A 20321-nucleotide genomic window follows, 5' to 3' on the forward strand; every position below is an offset into this window, starting at 1 on the left:
GCCCTGTTTCTCTTTCTGTTATCCTCTTTCTACTTTGTTAAAGAAATACATTCACATAATCAAATGTTCAGACCTTCCTACCACCCAACCTAGCCTTTCACTCCCAAAGAAAATCTGGCATGTCAAATACCCTGCAGCGGCCTTCTCAGCCTGGCTTCTCCTGTGTGAACCGGAACAGAAAATGCTTTCTCTGGCTATCTTTTCAGTTTATCCAAAATAGTACATAACATATTTGAGATTCTTGGGGGAGGATAATTTATTGCGTGTAGTGGTTACACTAGAGCATTTGGGGACTAATGCTTAGAACCCCTTTAACTGTCTTGGCAAGATTCAGTTGCATGACAGAGCAGGTTTCCCCTTCTACCTGTTTTGCCGTCGTGTATCCTCCAATAGCTTCTAAGATTGCTTTATTGATGCTGTTCTGGAGTTTTTATGTCTTGCAGTCTTCTGGACCCTGAGTGGACTGTGGGTCTAGTCTCGAGACTCAGGTGTTTTCTTGGGAGGTTTAAGCCTCCTACTAAACTCCCATCCATTCTTAGGCCTTCTGTATGATTCTTTGTTTACCCTCATTCCTTTTTGTTTAAACTTGGAGAGAGACTTTATTTTCTGTCTTCAAATTTGTGTTTTCTTTTTTTAATTTCCAAATGTTCTTCCTTGGTTCTTGCGATGTAGTATCTAGAGTTTGAAAAAGACCTTTCTTATCCATGCATTGTTTACTCATTACCCTGCTCACTCCCAGCCTATTAATTTTATATTTTATATTGATTAGAAGGGTGGTACTTGATGACTGGGTTCTAGTTGCAGATTATTTTGATGGAAGTCTGAAGATACTAGCTTTTGGTAGTTTTCCAGAGTAGATTAATTTTGGAGGGTGGGAAAAAACACTGGGGTAGTACTGTCTTGTCTAATCTGTTTCCAAGTGTTAGGTTTCTCTTCTAGTCATTTACGTTGTGATTTTCTTCATCAGTTATTCAATTATATCCGAATAAGCCATGTCTGCCCTTGTAGCTCCTCTCTGTCTTTATTTTAATGGAGGCATGAGATGGTAAGTGTTAAGTGTTCTTTATTGAAATCACATCCATTTTAAAAGATGTTTAGGTACTTCAGATTTAAAAGATGATCTGCTTTAAATTGATAGTAAAATCCCAAATCACTTAGCCATCCTGTGTTGAAAAATTGCTGGTGTAGTGTTTTTTTATTACCCTTTATAGGAGTGTTAGGTAATTACTGGTATTAGTTAACATGTTCAGAAGTAGAAGTATGCTTGCTGATAGTAATGTCTGAAATTTTTATTGAGTTGTGTTGTGTAGAAGTTAAACATTTGGTTTACCTGATGGGCACTTCTGTGGCAGGGAACCTAAAGAACTTCCCGCCATTCTGAGGGAAAGTGGTTGGCCTTACTGATTGTTCTGTTCTTAGCTTATTCTGAGGGAAAGCAGTTGGCCTTATTGTTCTGTTCTTAGCTTATTAAATACAGCTAATCAGATCTAGAGGGCTGCTGTTTTTTGAAAGGACAGGAATTAAAGATTCCCTGTGCCTCAGAAGTCTGATAGTGCTAGCTATTAGATATCAGCCAATTAAACATAATAGTAATCTGGAAGTTAAATTACTGCTCCTCCCAGGCTTAGGAAATCTCTTTTAAAGACACTGACTTCCCTTTGTTCTGTATAAACTACTTAGTGAAATTGGTCATAAATCATTATTGGTATAAATGCTAAAAATAAGTATAGTTAAGGGAAATCCTATAGACAGGAGTTTGGTGGGCTCCTTTGTCCATGGGGTCGCAGAGTCAGACACAGCTGAGTACATGCAGCCAACTACAGAAAACAACTTAATTTTTTTACTTTTAAATCTCTACTGTACTGCCTCTACCTAATTTTGAAAAACATTTAATGTTTTCATTTACCAATTTTGAGAATGATGGTTGATGTCTTAGCGTACCTGAAAGTAACAAGTGTTCTGAATTCAAGTTTTTTGTAACTTGTATTTTTTCAAAACTTTAAAAAAATTTTTTGTTGATGTATAGTTGATTTAGAATGTTGTGTTACTCTGCTGTACAGCAGAATGATTCAGTTTATACACATATAGACAATTCTTTTAAAACATGTTTTCCATTATGATTAATCCCAGGAATATATTAAATATAGGACCTTGTTTATACATTCTATGTGTATTTTGCATTTTCTAACACCAAATTCCTAGTCCATCCCTCCCCTACCTGCCTTCCATTTGGCAACCACGGCTGTTCTGCTTCTGTTTCACAGATAGGACCATTTGTGCTGTATTTTAGATTCCACATAGAAGTGCTACATGGCATTTGTCTTTCTCTTTCTGACTTAGTATGGTAATCTGTAGTTGGGTCCATGTTGGTGCAAATGGCATTATTTCATTCTTTTTTTTAAATGGCTGAGTAATGCTCAATTCTCTCCTCACCCTCTCCAGTGTTTATAGACTTAAATGATATCTACTGAATTCAGGTTTAAATACGTTTTCTTTATCTCAGACCTTTATCTCTTCCACAGAGCTTTGGTTCCTTATCTTAAAAGTGGCATTTAGAGATCACAGCCTGGGTGGGAGTTGATGGTTCATTAATACTGAGCTTATATTGTATAGCAGACTTAACCTGGATGATCAGATCAGACCCTTTGCAAAAAGAACATTTTTGAGTATTAGGAGGGCAAAGATAACACTTGTCTGCAGGAAGCTTCTCTTTTTGATACCTTTTCGTTTTTATATCTTTAGGTCATGGGTGAGAACTCGACAGTTACCTTCAAACCTGAACCAGAGGACAAAATAGGTTAATAAGGGAGGCTATTCAAGACCTGTCCAAATTACTGGATCATACATATAATAAAATGAGGTTTATAGTCCTGTGTAAAACTTATAAAAGCTATTTAGTTAATGGGGAGGGGATTGTGTATACATTGTCAGGATAGGGCTGTTTTTGTTTGCAATTGTCTAAGAAAAGGTTAAGAGTCACAAAATTAAAGGTTAGTGGTCTGGGCTGTGGAGATACAGGGTTAAAGTTACTGCAGAAAGTCTAAGGCTACCCTCTAGCCAGATCTTAACAAAAGAACCAGTTGCTCCCTGACTCATGAACTTGGCAGTAGACATCCCATTTTAATGCTGTGAAAGTTCCAAGAGCTGATCTAGAGAAAATTTTACAGCTGCATCTGTGCTAAGGGTCTACTTTTCTCACTGAGCTACTTGATCCTCTTGAAGACTTGAGGCTGTGTTTGTCCTATTTTCTTAGGCTGAAAGTTCTCTCATCTTTGTCTCCAAAATATATTCTATAGACTCCCTGAATTTTTTGATTCTTAGGTTTGGAAAGGTGGAAAATGAATTCTCTGTCCCAGAGCATCTAAGTGCTTACGATTAAACAGCAGGCAGAACACTTAACTGCCCTCCAGGGGTTCCTTTCCATTGGGCGAGCAGCCTACATACATTCTCAACTACCCTTGAGACAACCAGCGAAGTTTTGCCGATATCTGCTCAGAAAGTTGCAAACTTGCTAGCCTAGAGCTGGGAATTTGAATGTACGTGTGTGTGTCCAACTCCCCAACACCAAACCAGCACACGGCCACCTGGTCTCAGCTACCATAACTAGCTGGACTAGTAACAGTGCTTTCATTGGCCTCCTTAAGGCCACTGTCATTACGATGTATCTGTGCTGCATTAAGCTTGTTAAAAACAGACTGGACTTCGGCCCTTACTTACCAAGCCTTTGTTAAATTGACAAACAAATGGGCAAATCCACATTGAGTACTGAAAATGTTAGTTGTGTCCAACTCTGCAACTTTATGGACTGTAGCCTGCCAGGCTGCTCTGTCCATGGGATTCTCCAGGCAAGAAACTGGAGTGGGTGCCCTTTTCTCCTCCAGGGGATCTTACTGACGCAGGGACTGAACCCTGGTCCCCCACAGCGCAGGCAGATTCTGTACCATCTGAGCCACCAGGGAGGCCACTGAGTCTTGGTTGGCAATAAAAAGGAGCAGTACTGATAACAGCAACCAGATGGGACTTGCAGGTAGTTCAGAGGGTAAGACTCTACAATGCAGAGGGCACGGGTTTGATGACTGGTCAGGGAACTGGGGTACCACAGCTGCATGGTGCAGCCAAAAAAGACAGGAGTGAGGATGAATCTCAGGCATGCTGAGCAAAAGAAGCCAGATAGCCAGACACAGAAGAGCAGGTACTGTGTATGGATGCACTTACGTGAAACTGGAATCTAGGGCCAGCAGATGAATGGTAACTTGAGACTAGGGATGGGTGTGGGGAGATTGCTCAAGAAAGGTGTTTACAGATGTATAAACACTTGTTGAACTCCAAGCATTTAAAAGTTGTACATAAATAGTGCCTTAAAAGGCCTTTTGAAGGCTTGTGGACTTAAAGCCACTGCCTAAAAGTTGAGAGATGTTACATTCGATGGGAGTTTTTAGGACTTCAAGCCTGGGAGACAGCGTCTCAAGTGACAGAACTGTTCGGAGGAGGTGGGTGGAGGATTCAGGTTATACAGAAGTTTGCAACAAAGCAGGTAGTCTGAAAGTCAAAAGTGTTTCTGTGAATTAAAACCAGATACCTCAAGGAATTTAGCGCTTTTCTATATATGGGGAAATGCAAGAGTCTGGGCTCATTGGAATCATGCCTTACATATGCATCTGGGCTATCTGGGGCCAGTAACCTGCCTTTTTCAAGCTCACTGTAGGGAGTTGGCTACAGCCTGGTGGCTGCTGGATCGGAAGTGTTGTTCTTCCTGGTTGCCTAAGGGGCTCAAATTCACATTTGGAGAGCCAAAGTCGCTCATCACTGTGACATCCTGATTACTGATTGGGCAGGAAATACTCCACTTCTCAGGCTTCTGATAGGTACCTACCCCCTTTTCACCCTCTTGGAACTCTTGGCTAACTCGCACCCATCCTTTTCCCACTTGAAGTTTCCCTGCAATACTTTGCATGGCTGGCTTTCCCACCTTTGGGTCGTAGCCGAAGTATTGCTAATTGGTGCTCTCTATCCCATTGTTTTCCTTCAAAGTACTATTAAGCTTGAATTTATCTCTGGGCTTATTTGCTTATTGCTTGTCTTGGTAGAAGTGAAGTCCTTTTTAAAGCAAAGGCTTTGTCTGCCTTCTCCCAGGGCCTGATGCAATAAATAGTGATTGAATAAATTGGAGAGAAGTGCCTGCCAAACTAGTGACCCATATTGCTACATGAACATGTCAAATTTGAATAGAAAAAGCTCATTTAAGATTCATTTGTATGGTAAATCAATAGGTTTGAAGGTGTGAATGATGGGGAAAGGGAAGAATATAAAAATTTGATGTGGAGTAGGAAAATTCTTTTCAATAAATTGAGAATGATCCTGCTTTCCTGCTTCGTGAACAAAAAACAATGAGATAGTAACCTGAAAACCCTGATCAGGATTATTAAATAATAACTAAAACCTTTGAAACCTTCATTGTGAGCCAGGCCAAGTGATCTCATTTGGTAACTCACAGCAACTCAACACTTGTTGCTGTTCTTAGATGTGGAAGATGTGGCTTGTAGATGAGGAAGCTTATAGGAATTTATAAGTAAGTGTTGGAGGCAATACTCAAAGCCAGGACCTCTAACTCTTGAGTTTACGCTCTTACTCAGAACGTCTCTTCAAGTCAGTCCTATTTGTAAGTGTTAGTCGCTCAGTCGTGCCTGGCTCTTTCCGACCCCATGGACTGCAGCCCACCAGGCTCCTCTGACCATGAGATTTTCCAGGTAAGGACATGCTGGGGTGGGTTTCCATTTCCTTCTCCAGGGGATCGTCCCAACCCAGGGATTGAACCCAGATCTGCACTGCAGGCAGATTCTTTACTGACTGAGCTACAAGGGAAGCCCAATCCTATTCGGGTGACAACTTTGTGAAATCAACAAACACTATCTGAGCCTTAAAAAAAACTGCAAGCATTTTAGAATATGAGTGATGTACTCATTTCATTCAAAAGTAATAGAAAATAGTATGGAAGTGTTGATTCTTAGCCAGGAGATGCTTCAAACACCCCACTTTAGCAGGCAGTAGGCCAAAACTACCTCTTAACTGGTCTCTCAGAGGTCTTAATAAAGTAAGATCAAGCACCTGGTGATGTCACAGGACCCAAGGGGAGCATTTCTGTCCATCTCTTTTGTGGTTGGTCATTGCATGCTATCTTGGGATTTAACAGCTCTAGCAATGAGAATGTCTTAAGTAAATTCAGCCCAGTGCTTCAAACAAGAACTTTCTGCATCACCCATCATCTGGCTTTGAAAGGGTTTTCTGCACTTGCGTTCAGTGCTGAAGCAGAGGCTGTTTAAGATAGCCTCAGCTTTGGGCTTCCCTGGTGGTTCAGTGGTGAAGAATCCGCCTGCCAGTGTAGGAGACATGGGTTTGATCCCTGATCTGAGAAGATCCCAGATGTTTTGGAGCAATTAAGCCCTTGTGCCACAACGACTGAGCCTGTGCTCTAGAGCTGGGGACCTGCAGCTGCTGAGCCTGTGTGCCTAGAGCCTGAGCTCCGCAACAAGAGAAGACACTGCTGTGAGGAGCCTGCACACCTCAACTAGAGAGTAGCCCCTGTGTGCTGCTACCAGAGAAAGCCTGAGCAGCAACAAAGACCCAGCTCAGCCAACAAGAAACCCATATAAAAAAAAACCCAGAGTATCTTAAAAAAAAAAAAAAAAGCCTCAGCTTTGAAAGGGAACTTAAAGCAGCTTGCAGGGAGGCAGGGAGGCCTGATAGCCAGAACAACTGTTGATATTTATATAGGAAGTATTACTGTTGGACAGCGCCTGTAGCAACCCCCTCCAGTGTTATTGCCTGGAGAATCCCTTGGACAGAGGAGCTTGTCAGGCTACAGTCCATGGGGTTGCAAAGAGTAGGACATTACTGAGCGATTAAGCACAAGCACACCTCAGTTTCACTGTAAGTGAAAACCACAGTGAACATAGAAAACCATCAATCATGGCACAACCATGGCACATAATCAATGACACAAGGAAATTTTTAACCAAATAGTCTGGATTCCTGAATTTTGCTTTTTGAGCTTATTCAGTTGCTTTCCTACTATGACTAAGTAGAGCCTGGCTGTCTGGAGCTTCAGACAGTGCGAGGCACTTACGTGTGATAAGAACACCTACATTCTGAGGTTGGTGGGAAGGACAGGAGTGATGCCTCTGAGGAAGCAGAGGGGCTAAGAAGACATGCTCTCAGAAGGGACCTGGTTAAAAGAGTCAAACTGCTTAGTATGCAAAGAATAGCAAATCTCAGCCTAGAGGCCAGAAGAGGGCCTGGAGTGGTCGCTGACCAGAGTCCTGCTGGCTCCTCCCGGGCCTGTATAGCCTGCCCGGGCTGGGCTGCAGTGAAGCCTTGGGGACGCTAGGTGGCAGCCGTGCGTTTCCAAAGGTGGCTCGCCCATCAGAGAGCCCAGCTCGGAACCAACCCCGGAGCCCTGGAAGGGGGTGGGTGGGGGGCGTAAGAGAAACCCTCAATGCCCCCTCCCTTTCAACGGCAGGGACGGAGATTAGAAGGGGGTTCACTCAGGGTGGCCAGCCTTCCCAGAGGGATCTGGGACACGCCACGGTCCTCTGTGGACTCACAGGGTGGGTAAAAGAGACCCCCCCTTACGTGGAGCCGCCCCGAGGGTGAGGGAGAGACCCGCCCTCTCCCTGCTCCCCACTCAGGCGCTGGTGGGTTTGAGTGCGAGGACGAATGTGGGTGAGGAAGGACATTCTGCACCTAACTGAGTTCTGGGGGACCGCAGCCGTGGCAGATCTGGCAGCCTTTGCACCGTGGCGCGGGTCATTGCGCCCAGGCGCGGAATTTCGACGGCTCCCAGCGCTCATCAGCTCCAGCCTCGCGGGCTCTGCCCCTTCGGAGCTGCCGGTGCCGTCGCCGAGAGTCTGAGCGCCTCCCTCCAAGCCGGAGCGCCAGAAGAGGAGGCGGCAGTGGAGAGGCCGCGGCAGGCCCGCAAGCCGACAGGGCCGCCTTTGATGTGGGCGCGGCGCACCCAGGCGAGCTGAGCGCCCGTCCGGCCGCGCCCCGAGGGGGGAGCCCCCGGGCCCCGCATCCTCATTGTGCCGGCTCGGGCCCGGGCCCGCCCCCGGCCCCCCGCCCCCTCGCCGCCCGCGCGTAGAAAACGCCCCGGCCGCCGCCAGTGGTGGGAGGCGGCGATGCGCACGGCCGGAGAGACGCGGAGGAGGAGACATGAGCCGGCAGGCGCCCAGACGGAGCGGCCGTGACGCGTTCGTGCTGCCGCCGCGCGCCCCGGCCCCGGAGCGCTGACCCCTGGCCCCGCGCAGCCCCACGCCCCGCCTGGAGAGTGCGCCCCAGCTTCCAGACCCTCCGCGCATGCTGCCCCCGGAGTGAGTCGGGCAGCCAGCCTCCCGCGGACGCCCGGACGGCCGGCCGGCCGGCAGAGAGCCAGGTTCCTCGCACCGGCGGGTGCCTCCTGCCCAGCGGCGGCCGCCTCGCAGCCCCCGCGCCAGCCCGGAGGGCGCAGCGCTCGGGAGGAGCCGCGCGGGGCGCTGATGCCGCAGGGCGCGCCGCGGAGCGCCCCGGAGCAGCAGAGTCTGCAGCAGCAGCAGCCGGCGAGGAGGGAGCAGCAGCAGCGGCGGCGGCGGCGGCGGCGGCGGCGGAGGCGCCCGGTCCCGGCCGCGCGAAGGGGACATGTGCAGGCTGGGCTAGGAGCCGCCGCCTCCCCCCCCGCCCAGCGATGTATTCAGCGCCCTCCGCCTGCACTTGCCTGTAAGCGCCCGCGCTCGGGGCTGCCCACCCTGACCGGACGTCTGTCCGCGTGCCTGTGGCTCTGCCCGCCCCGCCGTTCTTTTGACTTTGCGGCTGCGTATCTGTCTGTCTGTGCGCGCGTTTCCCTCCCTCCAGTCCCAATGACCTCCTCTCCCTCTCTCTCCCCCGCAGGTGTTTACACTTCCTGCTGCTGTGCTTCCAGGTACAGGTACGTGGGCTCCTGACTCTGACCTTCCCTCTGCACCCACCTGCCCCTGCCTCTGGGTACGCGTCGGTCCCCTTCCCCCGGGCCGCGCCCCCTCCCTGGGCCCCACCCCTCCTGGGCGTGGAACCGTGCACCTGTTCCCAGGGCGCCGAAGGGCGGCTCCGCGTGCGCCCAGCGCGGGCGGGGAACCGGCCAAGGGCAAGGGGTTCTGTTGCTGGACTCAGGCTGGCGCGGACCCAGTCCGCTTCGGCTGGGAGGAGACCCTCGTAGCCGGAGGGCTTAGTCGCCACAATGTGCCGGGCTCCGAGCCCCTCGGCCCCGGTGAAGAGTTAGGACGGAGGGATTTTCTCTGCCAACCGTCCCTTCACCATCTCCGCTCGCTCTTCCAAACAAAAAGGCTCCTTTCAACCGAGTAGATTCCGAGTCCAGGGAGAAAGCTTCAGTTGTAAATTACTCTGTGGTTTCAGAGGCGTTTGCAGCATTGAGGGAGAGAGATGTGGAGCTAGGAGGGGAGACGGGGGAGAGGGCGCAGAGCGCGGCACCTGAGCCGAGGGACCCTTGCCTGCTAGGCGGCTCCGGAACGGGCCGCGCTTCGCACACCCTCGCCCAAGGTGGTGCAGCCCTCGGCTGCTTCCACGCCTCGCTCCCCGCTCGCTCACTCTCCTGAATCAGAAGAGGGCTTGGCGCTCAGCCTGGAAAGCACTTGCTAAAATCTGATCTGTTACTTCAGCAGCTTTCAGACTCGGGAAGGTCTTGGCACGCAGACAGTTGGAACGCTGGTGCTTCCAAAGCCGTGGAAATGAAGGAAGAGGGTTGAGGTGGGGGGGTGGCGGGAGGGAAAGAGAAGAGGGACTGAAGGAGCCGACTTCGGCGCCGATTAGAACCAGACCAGGCTGCCTCAGCTTGGGGTGGGAGGGTGCGCGGAGGAAAAGGGACTAGAAAGTGCCAGCTGCCCTAGCCCCCCACCCACCTGAGCTCTGAGGGAGGGGCCCTCGGGGGAGCTGGCCTGGGGCCAGAAGAGACTGTCTGCCCCTGAAGGCAGGTGTCCTCCTAGGGCTAGAGAGTATGCTTAGGCCATGGTTTTCTGGATTCTTGAGGTGCCCTGGGGGAGCCCCGAGCAGGGAAAACGGCGGTTCTCCCAGGTGTGGGTGTTCTGCGCCTTTGGGCCAGCGGTGGTGCAGAGGGTGGTGCCCTAGCGTAGTGGCTGTGGTGAAGGGTCTGCGTGTCTCCCCCCCCCTCCCCAGTAGAGAGGTTACCATCAAGATGGACTTCGAGCTGCGGGCAGCTAGTTGGGACTGCGGGCAGGAAGCACGGATGGGCAGACTGATGGGTTCTTTCCTTCTGTTGGCCAGGCTGGGGTCCCCGGTGACTCTTTGAATCAATACAACTGGAGTCAGTAACTTAAGACTGGCTGTTTGCCAAGCAGATGTGACCCTATGTGGTGGCGGGGGCGGTGTGGGGAATGGCTGGTGTCAGAGAGAGAGGCCAGTGCCTGGCATGGCCTGCCTGGTTTGCAGCTGAGTCCCCAGGCAGAGGGCAAGCCCCAGGGTCACTGCAGGGAACTGCTTGTCCGACCTGGGTGAGAGCCCTTCCCCAGTGTCCTGAGCCTGGGGACGGGGACAATGAAATGGGCGTGAGGTAGAGAGAGATGGTTTCAGACCTTGTTGCCCAAGCCTCTTGTTGTTTGCTGCCTCTTGATCCTTGAAGCGGGGTCCAGGAGGGGATGCTCTGTGGTCTTTGTGTTTGCTGGGAGAATGTAAGGGAGGGAAGCTGCACTCTGCATCCCGCCTTCACGTCCTGACTAGAGCTAGAGCCAGCCTTTGCGGGGAAGAAGCTGGGGTGGCCCGTCTGGGTTAAGTCTTCAAGCAGGTGAAGGAGCCTTCCTCCTCTCCCCTCCCCTCACTGCCCTACCTCTCCCCTTTGCAGTCTTTCCCCTTCTAAACTGCCTTAGGTCTGACTAATGTTTTTAACTCATGGTCCATGTACCCTTGGGATGTCTAAGGATGGGATTATGGGGAAGGGGTTTGAAACAGTGTTCAAAATGGTGCCCAAATATGCAGTGTCTGAGAGAGTGTTCTCAGCTCCCCATGGATTTTGGAAAGCACCCATGATGGCTGAAAGATAAAGCAACACTACCCTAGGGAGTTACAGACAAGGCTGGCAGGTGCAAATCCTCCTTTATGCTCTGGGGCCAAGATGGAGTGGTCCTAGAGGTGAAGTTGAGGGGTGGGTCCCCCACAGGAGTCTGCAGGAGTCTGGAGTCTGCTCCCCACTGCAGTGTTGGGCCACCACCCAGAGAGCAGCTATTTCCTGGACAGTGGGCATTTGGAGGGTGGTTGTGAGTGTACCCTTGGTGAGCAGGGCCCAGTGAGGCTCCCCGCATGGTGGGAAGGCTCAGGAATCTGCCACCCTGTGGATGGGCCTGAACCCCAGCTCCATCTTTCCCTATACATGGACCTTTGTGAGACTTAGTTTTATCGTGGGGGGCCCTGAGGATGAGGTGGCCTATGATAAGGTGTGGAAGAGGTTTTGCAAATTCTCATCATCCAGGAGGGCACGTGGCTCTGTCGGAAACTCTATATACCTAACGCCCTTCCCTCCCAGCGCTAGTGTTTTGGAGAACTGGTCCAGTCTTAGCAATGGAGTTTCTGGGCTCCTGCCTCTTCCCATCTATTAGCCACCAAGCCCCCAGCAGGCCCCCTGCCCCCAGCCACATTTCCGTGAGCACAGTCAATGCCAGACACTGCCCCCACCCCACGACGTGGTGAGCCCCACCCTCCCCCACCGGCAACCCCCAGGAGCTAGAAGCTGGGAATTTAATAAAATCCTTTCTCCACACGACTTGGGACACCGTGGATAGCTCAAATCGGAAGAATTTTAAAAATTTCCAAGGGGCGCAAGCGGCGTGACCAGTAAATTGCTTTTCTGCACTTGGCTGAGCGCTGACAATGACACCGGGCTGGGCCTTTCACGCAGCTCGGCTGGCACCTGCCTGACATTGTTCCTGCCGCAGGGCTCCTCTAGGTCCTGGCCTTCCCCAGACAGGCCGTGAGGCCGGAGCCCCCGGTCCCGCCTCCCACAGCGCTGCTTCCTCCCTCGCCACGCTCGTTCAAGTCTGGAAGTGTCCTTCCAGGCCTTGGCCTGACCACCCCTACACCTGGCCTCCTCAGTGCGGTTTAGAAGCTTTCTTCCAGTTCACTAGGATGGTGAAGCCAGAGACAGAGTCCTCTGGGACTTCGAAAGAATGGACAGCAGTCCTGTTGGGTTGCACTTTCAATTTCTCAAGAAGCAGCCTCATGCATCCATTCGTCTGACCAGTCAGGTGTCCCTTCCTCACATGTTGGCTGCAAGCCTGGTTCTTGCTGGCCCTGGAGCAAGGCCAGTCGCTTCCTGGCCTCATGGAGCCCCTGGTCTAGAGAGGGAGTGTACCAGATTCACAGGAGCTCCTTCAGCGCCCTCCTTTCCAGGATGTGAAGTGCTGAGAGTCAGGGAGTGGCCTCCTGGCTGACCGAGGGGGAAACCAAGGTGGGGGAGAAATGACCTGCCTTTGTTGAGCAAGTTTTGCTCGTAAGCATTTCCAAGTGGCTCTTGCGTCAGAAAGTTTGTTTCATTCTTGCTACCATGTGACAAGGGAGACCAAAGTAGGTGAGGATGATATTCCCATCTCCCAGATGGAGAAACTGAGGCCCAGAGTGGGGAAGCAGTTTGTTCAAGGCCACGGCTGAGCTTCAACTCTCTGAAATCAGGATCTTGTATTCTTTCCAGCATACCAGGCAGACTTTTCGAGAAATACTGAAAGAATACTGATGGGGACACTGAGTCTCCAGAGACATGCTAGGGGTCCTTAATGAGAGATCTGGTGATGGGTTGGATCTCCATGATAGGATCCCTGTAGTTGGGATCAGAGCTGGTGGGGGCCTGGGGGCTGTCTGTGGTTGAGGGCATCTGATCTGGTGTCTTCAGGCCCTGTTTGTCCTGGAATGTTCTGGTCTGAAAGGGTTTCCAAGCTAGAGGTGGGAGTTTTGTAGGGGGCACAGGCTGGTGGGTTCAGCCCTTTCCCCGCATGGAAGGGGAAAGGGGCACCCTGCCAGCCTTCCTGCAGCCCAGGAGTGTCACCTGCTCTGAGGCAAGGAGGTGGATTTTTTAAATTTCCTGTGGTTGGCACCGCCAGGGTCCAGCAAGCTCTGGGTAGCATGTCAGGGCCACAGCATTGCCTCTTCCCCGCCCTGGAGACTGTGAGGGCCCAGTGGGGCCCCAGAAGGAGGTGGGGGGGACAGGGAGGAGACTTCCTGCCCTCAGCTGGTCCTGATCAGAGACGTTCTTGGTGTGGGGAAGCAGGGTGCAGGCACGTCAGGCTGACACCTGACTGGGAGCTCCCGACAAAGTGCTACAGACTCGTTACGTGAAGGACGGTTTCCCACAGCACCTAGGCTGTGCCTCACAGGCAGCCTGAGATTAGGAATTCTCAGATGAAGGGAGTGAGGCTCAGGGGCATGAAGTAACCTGCCCTCGGTTGCATGGCAGGAGAGTGAGGCAGAGTGGGATTCACCTGTAACTTGGCCACTCTAGGACCCAGGCTTATGAAGCAGCACTTTAGAGGCTCCGAGTCTGCCAGGTTCAGAGAGTCGCTCTGCCTTGTCTTTGCTGTGTGCTCTTGGGCAAGTTACTTAACCTCTCTGGGTCTCAGCTTTTGCGTGGATAAAATGGGAAGGAAACAACCAGTAAAACAGTTCCTCCTCCCTAAGGATGTGGAGCAGGGGGTAGTGCAGAGCCCAGGGCTCTGAAATCTTAGCTGCATTTCAAAACTTTGCTCTGGGAGGACTCCCTCCACAGCCCTGTGAGTGGCGTAAGCTCCACTTGCCCACGTCACTCTAGCTCCTGGTGACTGGGGAGAAGGAAGGGGTTGATTGTTTTCTTTCTGAGGGCAGGAGTTGTCTGATGGACATCTGTGTGCTCCCTATCTTGTGCTGGGTTGCGCTTGCCCCTCACTCACAGGAACCCGTGGCCAAGCACTTAGGGGAGAGTAACGCCACGGGCCCTGCCAGTGAGGCTGAGGAGAGCCACCGGGCATCAGGCAGGGCCGGGGCCTGCTGTTGGCTCCTTGGGTCTGAGCACTGGGATTTGTTTGGGAACATCGAAGGGTAAGCGGGCCCTCAGGCTTTAGGCAGACTTGCTGATTGTGGCTGGGACGTGACTGGCTTTTGTTTGCTCTGACATCCAAATGGCATAAGGCCTCAAGTCCATTTAAAATACTGCTTTGCTGAGGATGGGGCCAGAGAAAAGCCCCCCATGGGCCACAGAGCAGAAACGTGCTGAGGATGCTTGGATTGCAGTCCTGGCTCCATCCCTGGCTCTCTGGGGGACCTCCCTCACTGTGCCTCAGTTTATCCACCTGGGTGTCAGTGAAGTGAGCTAGGCAGCTTCTGTGAAGCTTGAATATGTGGGCCTTGACATAGGAGAAGTCTTGGTTTGAATCCTATCTGTGCTGCTGAGCAGCTGTTTGGCGAATTTCTTAGCCTTCCACCCTTGGCACTCAGTTTTCGCCATCTGTGTGATGGAGCCGTGGAAGGTGCCTGCTTCTTAAGGGTCATGGTGAGGAGGACTAACTAGGACAGTGCACACAGAGCAGCTACACTCAGTGAATAACTGAGTCATTGTAATTGTTCCGTGGATTATATGCTCTGTGTGTGCTGACAGGCTGCACAGTACTGGAGAAAGCCAGAAGGACCTGCTCCTTGCATCGGCGATATCAGGCCCCCTCTTGTTTAGGTCTGAATTGTATCCTCACCACATCACTCACTGGAGGCTCTTATCGCCTCATCAGTTGAGAAATAGGAATAGTAATACCACTCCTTGGGAATAGTCATTGAAGCCATACCATGAACCTGATATGCAGTGGGCATTCAATTATGGTGCTTCTCATTAGCAATCATGGCTGACCCTGGACTGGGTTTTGAGCAGGATGAAGAAGATATCTAAGGCTTCAGCATTTTTCCTGAACGTTCTCTGTGAAGAGATGGCAGGTGCTTTGGGCAGAGTGGCTTTTTACCACTCTCGCCGTCCCACCTCTGCCCCAGACCCCCTTCGCTCTTTGTCACTGCTCTGTGACCCAGTGCATTCTCTGCTGGGGCTCACAGGGATGAATAGGAGCTCAGGCTCTGGACTCAACCTACCTGGGTCATACCCCACCTTGGCCACTTGGAAGCTGCATGATTGAGGGAATTCTTGGCTTCTTTGTGGCTCAGCTTTAATATGAGCATCAGGGTGGGAGCCCCCCCTGGGGTTGCTGTCAGATGCATTGTGGTCCCCTGGGGGAAGTTCTTGCTGCAGCACCCGGCTCGTTGCCAGCACTCAGTGACTACGAGCTGCGGTGATGCATTTGGTGTGCCCCGAGTCCTGTCTGTCCGCCAGCCCCTGGTTCCTGAAGGCAGAGGAGGCCTGGCACAGACCGACCGTGTGGCACTAAGTCAGGTCAGCGAGTAGAGGGCTGTGGGGAGCAGCTTCCCTGAGGGCCGGGCACCTGGATTGAATCCCCTCAACCCTGTACCAGCTGGGGGCCACAGGGTATTCAGGACCTGTCCCAACACTCAGGGACTTGAGTGAAATCTGTGCAGAGGGTGTTCTGATGAAGGGCCTTGAAACTAGACTCAGGGTAAAGGGATGATCTGGCCAGGGAAGGAATTCCATTTGAATCTTGAAAAAAGAACAAGCTGGGTAAAGAGTCTGAGCCTGCCTCTGTGTGTGTGTGTGTGTGTGTGTGTGTGTGTGTGTATGCATCCGTGTGCACACAGAAAAGCCTTTGCAGGTACATGAAACGTTTCTGCAAGGGGCAGGGAACAGCCTGCTGTGCTCAGGGGACTCCACACTGGTTGGAGTGGCTGGTGCATCAAGTTCAGGAATGGGGGTGATGTAAAAGGCCATGATGGGCCTTGAATGCCGGAATAAAGGGCTTATTTATTACCTCTTTGACATGCAGAACCATTCTCCCCACCCAAGGGCTTCCAGGAAAAGGGACTGGAAGGAATGAGAAAGGGAGGAAAGAAGAGAGCGTGGGTCCTAGGAGTCCTGCCCCCTCCCACAAGCTGGCTCCAGGGTTGACTGGCTGCGGCACCCATATTGATGATCTGTACAGAAAGGCTGATGTATGGGGAGGAGGCGCCCCCGGTCAGCGCCTTGGGTGGCAGCACCCCCTCCCGTGGTGATCCTCAGCCCTGCCAATCAATACATTGACAACCCCGGGAGCTTAATGGACAGGCTGGGGGTGGGGAAGTACCCTTTGGAGGGTCACTCTGTCCTGACTGGGATGGATGTGGTGAGTGTGACGGCAGAGAGGGAGGAGCCTGGAGCTGCAGGGTGGGTGGGGCCTGGGTCTGAGTGAGCCACGCTCAGCTTCAGGGGTGGTCCGGCCTTTCTCCTCCCCTTCCTGTCCAGGGGTGGCCACCTGGGGAACCTGGTGGGCTCTGAAGCCAGAGACAGGCCCTGGTCTTGGCGCATCCGTGTTGGTCCACCTTGGGCAGATCCCTTGGCCTCTCTGTGTCTCCCTGCATCATGGGGATGGTGATGGCGTTAACCTGCTCAGGTCCTGTGAGCAGTGAGGAAGCGGGACCTGCAAAGTGCTTAGCTCAGGCCCTGGCCCTGGGCACATGCCCACTAGGTGGGTGCCAGCATTAGCTTCGCTCTCAAGGACAACAGTAATCCACAGAGCTCTATGACTGGCATCAGATCCTGGGCAGGAGACCAGGCTTGCTCTCGAGGAAGAGTTTGGGAGCTGCCTTTCAGCTTGGAGAGGGTGCTGACTCTACCAGGGACCACTCCTGGAGGGGAGTGCAGGTCTCGGGGTTGAATCCAGAATTTGGAGAAGCTCTGAGAGCCCTCGGCATGGCCGGCCCGACGCTGCTCCTAGAGCAGGAGGCAGGCGGTGGTGGAGTGTGGCCGGAAGTCTGGGGGCTGCCTCTCCTGGGACCGGGGAGACCCTCCTCCCTTTCTGGGCAGGCTGCCTGGAGACAGGGGCACGGGTTTTGTGAGGCCTCAGGAATGGGGACCTGGGCGGGAGGGGGCAGTCTGAGCCCATCCTCCTCTCTTAGGTAGGATGGGGAGCTCAAGGCCTTCGGTGCTTTCATGTTTAATCCTCCACCTCAGTCCCTGCCTCACTGGCTTGTGGCCAGAGTCAACTGCTTTCCTGAATGGGGGAGAGGTGGGTGACAGAGAGAAGGGAAAAGCAGAGAGAAGCAGGCCAGGCTGAAGAGGAGGGGAGCGTGCATCCTAAGCTGAGCTGGATCCAAATCTTGATCCTTTTTTGCACCAATTCTGTGCAATGTAACCTATCTGAGCCTCAGTTTCCTAATCTGGGAAATGGGGATAATGATCATACCAACTCATAGGGCTGCTCTGGGGACAACATGAGATAATTTACTTAAAGTTGTTCTTAGCACAGAGGACATGCTCCATAAGTTGTGGCTGTTTAGACAAAAGAAAAAGAAAAAAGGTACCTAATGATTACTGATGTTTTTCTGAGATAAATAATTATAAGCAGTCTCATTCTGCTGATGAGAAAACTGAGGGTTAAAGAAATGGAATAAGTTGGTGACTTGTGATGGAGCCAGGTCACACTTGAGGTCAGTGAGTGTTAGTTTCCTTGGTGAACGTGTATGGTGTGGGTGTCCAGATGTCACGTGTGTATATAGGAGATGTGGCCGATGTGGGTGGGAAGTGGGCCCAGGAAAAAATAGGACATTCCTGCAAACATGCCTTCAGAGCCATGAGGGATTGGGGAGATGGAAACCCGGAAGCTGGCCTGGCGTGGGGGGCTCACCCCAACATCTGTTCACGCATGTTACTTTCCCTCCAAGGTGCCTAAGGGAGGAGGCGTGGAAGGTGGGTGGGGGCTGGATGGTGTGGGTGCTGTGCTATGGGTAGGGGGAGCCAGGTGGATTCTGGAATAGGGGGGCCCCCCGCCGTGAGACTGCAGGCACAGATAGCAAGCTCTGTTCCACCAAGCACCACCGTGTCCATGCCAGGTTCTGGGGCACAGCCGCGGGGGGACAATTGAACCCATTTGGCCATTGCTGCCCCATGCAATTCTTGGGTCTGGGCGTGAGTATTCCCATCAGAGCCCAAGCCCTCCGGTGACGGAGGGGGCCCCCAGGAGGCAATCATGGTCTTGGTCAGGCTTCAGGGAGACCCCCACCGCAGGCTCCCCTGTTGTGGGAAAAGCTGCCTTGACCCAGAAGGCAGGTATGTGGTGGGCGGGAGAAGGAGAGCCTCTTGTAAGGCACCGATCTCTGCCCCAGGAGACCCCTGCCTGTCCAGCCCTGCTCACCTCGTGAGAGCTGTGGCCTTTTGATTCCTGTCACACTGCAGCCTTTCAGCACCCCTGGCGGTTATGCACCTGGACAGGTGTTAGCCAGACAGAGAGCAGCTCGGCCTGCTCTAGGAAGGCCTGGAAGATGGGCCCCCCTTGGGCGGTGAGGCCAAGTAGCAGGAAAGGGGAGGGAGAGGACGCTCCTGAGCGATGCTGCTCTGCTGAGCTCCCAGGGAGACCCAGAGAGGTGGACAGGTGCTGGGCCCTCCTCCACAGGAGGCTGAAGAAGTGTGATGAGGTACCGTGTCTTGAGGTCTTCTTAGCAGAGAGCCTGGAACAGAGGAGAGCTTAGCAATTGATGGCTTCAAAAACCCTCTCTTGGCACTCAGCTCATTTGGTTAGTAAGTGGTGGGCTGATTTTGGCTGCCAGGACCCCCTCGTCCTAGCCGCAGTTGTATGGCAAACGTTTGCCAGGTGCAGAGGTGGAGATTCAGCGGTACACCAGGTAAACTGGACTCTGGGGACAATGAACACTGCGTTACAGTAGTGCCCACAGGCTATAACCCAACCTGAGGCCAGAGGAGAGGAAACAGGTGCCTTCCAGAGGAGGTACCTGAGGGCAGGGGCCAGCCAGGCAGAGGGGACCGGGTGCCTTTTTTTTTTTTTTAACTTGTTATTTTGTATTGTAGACCCAGGTGGCACAGCAGTAGAGAATCTGCCTGCAATGCAGGAGACACGGGTTGGATCCATGGGTTGGGAAGATCCTCTGGAAAAGGAAATGGCAACCCTCTCTAGTATTCTTGCCTGGAGAATCCCACGGACAGAAGAGCCTGGTGGGCTACAGTCCATGGGATCGCGAAAGAGTCGGACATGACTGAGTGCACACGCAAGGCTTTATCCAGGGCTTTTGTTTTGTGTTGGAGTGTATCTGATAGACAGCGCTGTGATAGTTTCGGGTGGACAGCAAAGGGACTCGGCCATGAAGGATCTGGCCCGTGCAAAGACCTGCAGCCCCCAGAGGTCCCGCCCAGGAAGCCCAGGGTGCTCCCCGCCTTTCCAAACGGACGGACTCCATGTCGGAGGCCACCCGGTGACCTCCCTCGGGATTGACCTGGCCCCAGAGTGCAGTGCAAATGGTGGGAGCTGGGCAAGATGGATTGTCCCCACACCCTGGGAATGGCCCCCGCATAGCCTTGCTGACCCTGGGTCACCTGGCCGCCTCTGCCCAGTGGGCCAGGAGGAAAATCATTAACTGGAGGCTGCTTCCGGGCGGGACAGCGCCCCTCAGGGACTGGGGGTGAGGAGATTGGTTTGACCTCTGGTCAATAAGGTCTCCTGTGAGCAGGAGGAGATCTGGAGAAGAGGGGAGGAGGCCTGGCCCTGGGGGAGGGGACAGGGCCGGCCCACCTTGGAACGTCATTCCGCAGGCCCCTCAGGTGTGGGCCTCGGGGGCACGCAAGCTCTGTCCTCCCTGAGCACCAGGGTGTCACAGGAATCGGGTCCCAGGTATGAGACCTGGCTCTGAATGGGCTGGCCACTGAAGGTCGTGCAAGTGAAACGTGTGCACGCTTGGTGTGCCGGGGAACAGGCCCTGCGCCCCTGGGCAGTGCAGTTCAGAGCAACCAACTCAGGTTTTCTGAGCCTTGGTTTCCACATGTGCTAAATGGGGTGATAAGCATTCCCGTGTCCTAGGGCTGAAGGGACGATCAAAAGCACTGACATCTTCCTGGACTGTCATCTGAGCAGCTAAAGTGCCTTGTCCCTAAGGACGTGAGAGTGTGACCTTCTTGTGTCATGGGGAGGCTTCTGTCTGCGGGGTTTCACCAAGAGCCTCTTGAAGGTATCCCTGGTATCCTCCCAGTAGTTTTTTTATTCTAATATCTATTTCTTGGGCTATGCTGGGTCTTAATTGTGGCACAGGTGATCTTTGGTCTTCATTGCAGCATATGGCATCTTTAGTTACGGCTTGTGGGGCCTAGTTCCCTGAGCAGGGATCAAACTCAGGCCTCCTGTATTGGGAGCATGAGTCTCAGCCACTAGACCACCAGGGAGGCCCCCCTCAGTAAT

General features: G+C 52.6%; 1 protein-coding gene across 1 annotated transcript in view; it reads left to right on the forward strand.

Annotated features, from left to right (window-relative positions):
- Positions 1-8232: 8232 nt before the first annotated feature.
- The window catches only part of FGF18 (fibroblast growth factor 18), a 36084-nt gene continuing 23995 nt past the window's right edge, over positions 8233-20321 (forward strand). The window contains exons 1-2 of the mRNA XM_055554928.1: positions 8233-8748; positions 8920-8956. Coding sequence (XP_055410903.1) covers positions 8717-8748; positions 8920-8956 — 69 coding nt within the window. The 5' untranslated portion in view covers positions 8233-8716. The remainder of the gene's footprint in view (positions 8749-8919; positions 8957-20321) is intronic.

This window comes from Bubalus kerabau, chromosome 18 (genome assembly GCF_029407905.1).
Source record: "Bubalus kerabau isolate K-KA32 ecotype Philippines breed swamp buffalo chromosome 18, PCC_UOA_SB_1v2, whole genome shotgun sequence".
In the NCBI taxonomy this organism is placed as follows: Eukaryota; Metazoa; Chordata; class Mammalia; order Artiodactyla; family Bovidae; genus Bubalus; species Bubalus kerabau.